Below are 9,327 nucleotides of genomic sequence, written 5' to 3'. Positions count from 1 at the left end.
TTTTTTTAAAAAAAAGGTAGAGTGCAATAAGAAATAGAATAAGTGCATCAATGAGTGCTGTTTCTTAACAGTCAAGTGTCAGTTCTAATCAGGTGGTAAGTCTAGGATCAGCAAGAGTAGTTGTAAGTGGTGCTACGAGAGGAGATGTTCTCTGAAGAGCTGGGTCTTCAGGAGTTTTTTGAAGATGGAGAGGGATGTCCCTGATCTAGTAGGAACTGGTAGTGTGTTCCACCAGCGAGGTACAACAGATGAAAAAAGTTTGGATTGGCCTGAGTGTACCGGTGGCAGAGCTAGACATCGTTCGTCTGAGGTGCGCAACGGTCGGGTGGTAGCATATGCCTGTATGAGGGCATTCATGTAGGTGGGAGAAGAACCAGAGACTACTTTGTAGGCAAGCGTTAGAGACTTGAATTTGATGCGGGCAGCCATAGGTAGCCAGTGTTGCTGGAGGAGCAGCGGGGTAACATGTGAGCGTTCTGGATCATCTGAAGGGCTTTCACTGTGCAGGCTGGGAGACCGGTCAGGAGGGCGTTACAGTAGTCGTGAGATGACTATTGCCTGTACCAGGAGTTGGGTAGACAAGGCTCAGAATCACATATAAAACATGCAAACACATAGGGACTGTAAGAAACAGCAACTGACTGCAGTGTCTATAACATTGGCAACAATGAAGTTTTTTTGTCTATGCAAGGTAAAAAAATAATTCAGCTTTTCAGTGACTATTTTCTTCCAGTTTAGTTTTTTTTTACTGAATTTAGTTTTCCTACGACAGCAATGTATTACAATTTTAAAGTGTTATCCCATCAGACACAACAACTGAAAACTGAAAAAAAAAAAAAAAAAGACTTAATGCTCACCTCAAATCTCCACCACCTGAACATGAGCCATATATTATGACATGAAAATAATAAATAACTGAGTTTGAAATAAATAAAATAAAAAAAAATAAATCAAATACAACATGAGTTCAGCCAACATACATTTAATACATCTGGCAGTCTTCAGTTAGGAATAGACTTTTGGTTAGGATACAATCCAGGGTCTCTGAGGAATTTACAAATTTAATTTGGGGGCAAGACTCACAGAGGCTTCTAATCCAGTAGTTTGTCAGCACTGTGTACTTCAGTTTCCAGTTGAAGTATGATACATAGCGTTCCCTATCCTCAATCAGTTTCTTCAGAAATTCTCCAAGCTGCTCTACGGAATTAAAGTCTTTTGGTGCCACAGCCTCATACTGTTCCCGTGGAGGCCCTAAAACTACAGGCACTGCTCCACCCATGAACGCATTGTACCAGAACTTCTCTGTGATGTAATCTCTGTAGATGGAGTTCTCAAAGGCCAGATAAAAGTAGCAGCGAGAGATGGTCGGTAATAGACTCTGATCATCTAGACGGTTACCTACTGCTTTGCCATACACCACAATTGGTATTATATTTGACAGTTTTTTGTACACAGCAGTTCTCTTATGGTTTGGTAAAAAGTTGCTTACCACCCAACATGCAAAATGAGTTTTGCCCTTTGGAATTAAATCCTTAACTTCAGTCCCCAAATCCTTTTCTTTGATCAAACTCCCATATGGTACATAAATGTCTGCATCACAACGGTAGGACATGGTACATAATAAGGTATAAGGTTCAAGGGCAACTTTTGTTGTCCATTGCCCAACTTCCAAGTGATGGAAAACGACAAAATCTGCTTTAGAGAACTGGGACTGATTGTCCACCAGCATGCAGTTTTGTATACCAAACCTCTCACGGCACACATCACCCTCCAGATTATCTTTCACCCCAAATGGCCAGTACCATAATAGAATGGTGGTTTTAGTGGATTTAAAGATGATAGCTTGTTTGGGTTCTTGAAACATTTTCTCTGATGAAGGCATTCGGATAAACAGACCAAGAAAAACAGACAGGTAAGTAAAACCGCCACTGGCTTCCAGGTAGGAATGACAGATCCGCATCCGCATTGCTGTGAAAATAAAAACACTGATTAGAATGTATTGTTTTACACACAATACAATTTATCCGTGATCCAGTTGCACAAAAGCGGGATAGGGGGCAGCAGGATATGTTATGGTATAAATCACCATGGCGATTTATTCTGTGGAGTTAGCCTGCTCCAGACCCAGGATTCCAAGTTCCAGGATCTATTTAATCTCATCCCTCATCTCAGTCACAAACGGAAACCAATAGTTATTCCACTGCCCACTACACATTGTTATCACATATACCTAGACCCACTGTCATTATTTAAACGTTTGTGATCATTAATTAACTTTTACATACTCACCATTCCCGACCTGTCATGCGACAATGTGACGTCACGGGAGTGCCTAACCATTTCACGCGTGGTGGTCGCGGAACTAGTTGCAATATTCTCCTTAACAGAGGTGTTGCTGTTTGTTGCTGTTGTGAGAAGGCTATCTACCTACTTCACACCGTAGAAAAAGCAATGAAGCCGCTCTAGTTGCCATGGTGAATCAGTAAATCTGTGATCGGTGGCGGGTCTATTTGAGGGAGGCGGTGCCGCGACTTATCGGGATAGGTTTCACCTGGCTTGATGGATCCGTGTCTGCTCATCCTGGCTTGCTCGTTGTGCAACCAATTAAGCCTGTACGATCGTGTTTTGGATTCATTGAGCGCAGCTCAGTAACTTATCCCGGATGTCTTAATTCTGCTTTTGTGCAATAGGCCCCAGGATGATAATTACAAAACACAGACGATAGGGCAAACGCAACAAGAAGCAGGTGAACACAATAGACACAAGAACCAGGCTGAACAGACTAATAATCAGACAACTGAACAAGACTCAGGGGCGGAGACATGAGACAGGGAACAGACACATGGCAAAATAAACAGGAGCACATGGTTAACAGGAACTAAGGAAACAGGGGGGTATAGACAGAGACTTTCTAATGAGGAGACACAGCACTCAAAAAATACTCCATAGAAATGCATGGGGCTAGTTTGTCACGCCAATATGGCCGTTGTCTACACATATCCCACCCCTTCCTCGGCAAAACGTCGACATGTGAATACATTGAGCCAATCATGTGGTGTGATGTGAATACATTGAGCAAATCATATTATGTCTTGTGAAGACATCGTGCCAATCATGTGTTGTGATCTCGCCGCTGGAGCAAGATTGGTGTCGTGAAGCCTTGCGCACGCGCAGTTCGACCCAAAGACTGTGCCCGATGAGTGCCCATAAAACGTTGGTATATGGCCGCCGAGTGGAGGGACTTGCCTAAAAGGACTTTGGTATAGACCTCTGAAGTTCGCCTACAAAAAAGCTGCCATCTTTGACATCCGGTATCTGGCGATTTTTCCTATGGGGAAATAACATGGGGATTTTGAATGATCGCACCTGTTAAACTCTCGTGGGGATGAAAAAGTCTGAAATGCAGACGTTTTCTTGAACACACTTTTGTCCTCTGCCTTTGAATGGATAGGCCTACTGTGATCTCTGGTACGTGAATGCTAGATTTTTGCTACCCCAGAGCTAACTTGCAATGCAACTTGCCATAGGTAGTTAGCTTCAATTAACAACCGGATCTCCTTATATGGGCAAAGGTGGCCGTTTTGGTTATTTTTTATAGGCGAACTTCAGAGGTCAATTCCAGAAAGGAAGTTTAACAAACACTGAGATAAGCTCAAACTCTAGGTTGTCTGAACCATGGAGGTATTATATATAACTGGAGAGAGTGACTAAGTCCCGCCCTCCATACAAATTAATGGCAGAGGCTAGGCTAGTCAATCCGGCCAATTCATAGTCAACGCCATATTGAACACTGGGGCTCGGATCCAGCGCCAGTCGGCTCTGACCATGCGCCAAGTTCTAAAGCTGGAAATGACGCATGAATCAACATCGATTTTTATTGGATATTCTGTAAAAAGAGAGTCGTCCTCCAGTAAGAGGGTGGCGATAATGCACATACTTTGCTTGCCACGTAACAAGAAGAAGAAAAAGTTGCTCGGGAACGCGCGTGGAGTCCAGTGGAGTCGCCCTGAAGCGCAACTTAATTTCATTGGATAACAGCGGCTCTAACTAAGAGCGGTCTGCCTGACGTCCTGCTGCTGCAAATATGCATTCGAACATGACGTGAAATATCCGTTGTCGAACTATAAATAAACTATTCGGTTTTTAGTGCCATGTGTAGCGCATTTTTACAGTCTATGATTAGTTTGTTTTTTATTTTATTGTTTGCCAGCATGAGCGGACAATTACGTCCCCAACTCATCTAAAATGTCGTGTCTGGAAATACTTTGGGTTGTACACCGCAGATGGTAAAGTAACGTTAAAGAGAATGTAGTCTGCATATACGATATCCAATCTTCGCGCTCACCTGCCGAGTTATGCTACCAAATGAGGCAGCGGAGTCAGAGGCACAGTAGACGGCCAGCATCGCCAGGCGTCCAACATCGTATGATTGCATACTTTCCGTAAATCATACATTATGTCCGGGTTCTGCTATTTACTTAGGCTTCGCAAAGCACAGGTATTTATTTGGGGTAGGCTTATTCGAGGCAGAACTTTATTTCTTACATTGTACGTTATTGTGAGACATGCGTTTTGTTTGGAGCGGCATACTAGGCTATCAAACGCAGACGATTTACGGTTTTGGTATGGGATTTAATTTACTTTTTGACTTTTATTATATAGTTAAATGTTGAGACTGATGGGCATTTAAATCTAGAGGGTATTTGATGATCACTGTAAAGTTTCGTGTAGTTGAAAAAGTGTTGGAATTTCCAGCTGTTTATTGCGAGACAAGGCCTTTCCTTCATTCATTGAACGTGCGCTGTGCTCTAATGGAAACCTTATTGCATAGCGAAGTAGCCTAAATTGATTTTTTTAAATTATGCATGGTTTACTTTTTATTAAATTCGTAGGCTGGAATGCCTCGCGGCAATAATTGTGTTTAAATGTAGTAGCCTAGTGCTTCAGCCTCTGGCAAGCTCCAAAGGGGGCGGCTATAGGTTGAGAGCCGGGGGTCAGGATTTGAAGGGTTAGCGTCAGCCAACATTGCGTTACATCATAGACATAATATACATAGACGCCGCATTGGCTGCTGGAAACAAGAAATGCGGCCGCCATCTTGGACCGGTCATACTCCTCGTTGCGTTGCAGCAGAAGACACAAGATGACAGCACTGTGCAGCATGTTCCTTCTCAAATCGGCGGACCATACTCGGGGGATTTACTTTTCACAAGTAAGATTTAACATAACTGTACTATTGGTTGTATTTTGTGAATAGAATATTACCAGAGAGCTGAGAAGGAGCAATCTTTGATATTACTGTATGAAAATCGTAGCCATCTAGCTAGGCTATGTTTACTCTGTGTTCACCCGGCTATGAACTGAGACTTGATAAGTCATATTCCATAACACTGACTTAGATTACAACTGACACAAGAAGGCTATTGTAGAAATAAATCATACTAGATTTGGCTGGCAAATTTTACACAAGTGGCACCGACTAGCCTATTGGGCAATCGCTAGCTGCTACTTGTAGCATACGTGTGTTGGTGGTAGCCTCACTATTTCCTGAATAAAGTAACTTTTCAATAGCTCAACTTCTTTATTTATTAAGTAGCTTAGCCAGACAAGCTACACTTTTCTTGTCATGTGAAATTAGCACAATTTAAAGTAGCTTCCTATGTAGTGAACTAGCCTACTGCTGTGTTTGTGTTAGGCTACTAATACATTTGACTGGGTGGTAGTTTTGTGTAGTGTTTTATTCATGGCAGAGTAACTGATAGTTTAGCTCACTAAAATTGCGAAGTAGCTTGCCCAACACTGTATTATTCACATGTCATTTACCCTAACAAGAATAAGATGCCTCTCAAATTCCTTTTCATTCATTTATTTATTATTTTGTATCTCTCCAGAACAACTGCCTTGTTCAAGAAGACTGTGAATGAACTGAACGGTCTCCTCACACCCCTGGAACTGAGGAAGGTGCAGCTCTTCATTGCAGTACTGCAGGGCATCTGCTACACTGTGACTGAATGTTTGATTTATGAGCTCCACCTTCATCACCTGCATTTGCCACTCTGTGTCCCATTTTCCCATCGTCTGGTTGACTCAGTCCTCTTTTATGGAGTACCCAGTTTACTATGCCATCTTATTTGCCCACCTGCTGTCTGAAGCACTTGTTCTCAGCCAAAGTGTACCCAAGCAATTTTAGCAAGGTGGGAACATACAAAATGACATGCACCAGTTGTCGAAATCATAGAACCAACTGCATCACGGTAACTCTGTCTCACTGAGCCTGTGAAGACACTCCCTGATTCTTTACTGATTGCAATGAACGGGTTGATCTTAGCCGTTTCTAAAATGTTTCTTAATTTCTTTTTATTTAATCTCTTCATTGGGGCTGGAACCTTTCTGTGAACTGTAAATAACAGATGCTGTTGATGAACCCATTGACACTGTACAAGTGACAAGTCACCTTTTTGTCTTGAATTGATGAACTGTTACACTACTATGCCAAACCAATGTCTGTTTTTTAAGGATCAGAAACAAACCTACAAACTTGCACTTTACAATATTTATGGAACTTGTCTAACAAATGCTGTTGATATTGAACCCAGTTACTCCATTTCCTTTATGCCACACCAATGTCTGTTCATCACTTTAATTTTGATGGCACTGAACTGAAAATGTTAATGGATTTTTTTCTGTAAATTTAACTCATTAAAACTTGTATCAAACCAGTTTTTGTCTATGCTGTCAAACGTGGATTAGTTATGTTCCCAGTTTTTATATTGGATGTCATCACTTTATAATATCATATATCAGAATATTCTATTACTGTTAAGCCCACTATGAATATTAAAATACACACAACCATGTTTCCTGTATCATACAGCTTTTCTACTGGGAGGTTTACAACTTATTCTGAGTCAATTTACCCAAGTTTGTCACTAAACCACATAGGCCTACTTGGAATACCCCTCAGATGTCTGAATGGCACTGATCTCACTTAAATGTTTATGGAACCTTTCTGTGGACTGTGAATAATGCTGTTGATGGAACTTTTCTGTCAACTGTGAACTATATTTAACTCATTAAACTTGTATCAAACTAGTTTTGTCTATGCTGTCAAACATGGATTATGTTCCCAGTTTTGATATCGGACGTCAGGTCACTTTATATCATATATCAGAATATTCTATTACTGTTAAACCCACTATGAATATTAAAATACGCTAAATCATGTGTCCTGTATCATAGCTACATGTATGACCTTTGCAGCAAAAAACCGCTGCGGAGAATCTGTTCGGTATTCAGTGAGATATGATTAATTAAGTGCGCTGACAGCTCATCTCACCGGCCAAACAGATTACACTGAGTGGAGTGGATGACCGGTCCAAGATGGCGGCTCCAAATCTCGTCAGCGCTAGTAAGGAGTAGCGGTCGATGCGGCGTCTATGTATATTATGTCTATGGCGTTACATGGTCGCAACTTCCGGCACCAGTTTTTACATGCTGATTGGTAGATGACAGCTCATGCACGAGTTTAGTGTTGGGCACGGCGTCCCGTGGCGTCCACGTTGGTTTGCATTTCTGTAAGACGACAAATAAACAACTAACTACTTGTATTAAGCTACTGATACTTGTCTTAATGCCTACATGGTTAGGCTGTATTATACCTGACTTTGTGGTAAATAAAAGAAAAAGTAAATGTTGTCATATCAGGATATTATTTGCCTTATGTGTGGGTTGACAAGGTAACTGATTATGACCATACATTTTAGCAGATACATAGCAATGACCTATATCCAATTAGGCCTATTAGCCTACTCATTGCGTTGTGTATGAAAACTATTTTAAAACGTAGATTGTATTCATACCTGTAGTCCTTAACGCAACGTCTGGATCATGTAACCTATCTCCTCAAGTGATTAAAAACGAAACAAATGTCAATGACTTATTTAGTTTGCTTTCTTGCAACATTGACATGATTAGGTTATGCATTTGATTTAAATGACCAGGCTGCCAGTCGAGGCAAAAGCCAAATATCCAACAACAGTTGCAGACTCTTTGCCTGCTCGAACCACAATACCCGAGGGATGTGCACTTATCGGTAAGTCCAACTTGCGTTGGCTTCATTTTGTCTGCCTGCAAATGTAGCCTGGGTTTAACAACCTGCAAATGCACACTGGGTGCAGCAAATATTTCAGCTATCCACAAGTTTCTTACATCTCATATGTCTACTTAATTTGAGTAATTTTCGTTGGCTAGCCTATTGCATAATACAACCTGTCCAAATATAGCATTTAGGGTTCATTATTGGTGTAGCCTAAAGTGACTCAATATTGATTCGCATTGTTTATTATCACATGAACATCACATTAAATAACCTAGGACTTCAGAGACAGGGCAAACTTCTACCACCATTCCCAAAATGTTATCCCAACCAATTTAATACATTTGCCTTATAACGAGGTGAAGCGCGTTCCCGAACAACTTCTTTTCCTCTGAGGGAATGTCCAATCTTCATCAACGACATACCGTTGTACCTTACGTTGTCTCCGTCTGTAACGTGGAATCTAATAGGCTAATTCTAGCTGGTGCCGGAAACGAACACCCATGAAACGCCATTTTTGTAAAGATGGCTGCGGTCAATTTCAAACTTTTTTGGCTGAAGTAGCTAGCCTAGCATGGTCCATTGAAATGAATGGGGGCGGGACTTAGTCACTCTCTCCAGTTATATATAATACCTCGATGGTTGAGAGCTGTTGGAGACCCATGGTGCAACGAGACAAAGTCTTTATGCCGCTGTTGTGTAATTTATTGTCTTTAATCATGTTTAGGCTATGTTTGTTAGGGACAAACAACAACGAAAGAAGATCAATAGAATTTTCTTTATTTGTCATATGATGGATAAACAACCATAATATGCACGTCTTCTTATAGGCTCCTCAAGAAATACGCACTGAATAATGTTTGGTTGTAGCCGCCGGATAGGTACCCGCCCACCAACATGTACGCGCATGAGAGCTCGTTCCCAACACGGATTTTCGTGCATGGAGCTGGTTCCAAATGCTCCATGCAGCGCCATATTTGAAAATTGCTTATGCTAACATCCCGAAGCTAATCTGCACGCTCTTGACCCCCTGGTCTGACAAGCTTTTCGAGTTTTGCCATGTTAACCTATGGAGACTGAAGGCCTGTGGGTCACAAAGGGCACTTATTTGGGATGTGTGGTGCCCTAACCCACGTAAGGACACAGTGAACTAACATGTTACACTATAGAAACATGATATAATTGGGAACACATATTGTTCTAACTATAAAAAATGGCATATTGCATGATAT

General features: G+C 41.4%; 1 protein-coding gene across 1 annotated transcript; it reads right to left on the bottom strand.

The window, feature by feature from the left end:
- Positions 1 to 853: 853 nt before the first annotated feature.
- Positions 854 to 1,882, bottom strand: LOC125304200 (4-galactosyl-N-acetylglucosaminide 3-alpha-L-fucosyltransferase 9-like). Its single transcript, XM_048258264.1, has 2 exons — positions 1,084 to 1,882; positions 854 to 873 (listed from the first exon to the last, which is right to left on the bottom strand). The coding sequence occupies exons 1-2, from the start codon at positions 1,880 to 1,882 to the stop codon at positions 854 to 856; spliced, it is 819 nt and encodes a 272-aa protein (XP_048114221.1).
- Positions 1,883 to 9,327: the final 7,445 nt, after the last annotated feature.

This window comes from Alosa alosa, chromosome 12 (assembly GCF_017589495.1).
Source record: "Alosa alosa isolate M-15738 ecotype Scorff River chromosome 12, AALO_Geno_1.1, whole genome shotgun sequence".
Lineage (NCBI taxonomy): Eukaryota > Metazoa > Chordata > Actinopteri > Clupeiformes > Clupeidae > Alosa > Alosa alosa.
This window is presented reverse-complemented; position numbering and strand designations above follow the sequence as displayed.

What these genes read in the sequence shown, in the direction of transcription:
- LOC125304200 (XM_048258264.1), bottom strand. Translation starts at nt 1,882, where the DNA reads ATGCCTTCATCAGAGAAAATGTTTCAAGAACCCAAACAAGCTATCATC. An exon ending in CTACTGGATTAGAAGCCTCT is followed by an intron (nt 874 to 1,083) that starts GTGAGTCTTGCC and finishes GCTCATGTTCAG; the next exon opens with GTGGTGGAGATTTGAGGTGA.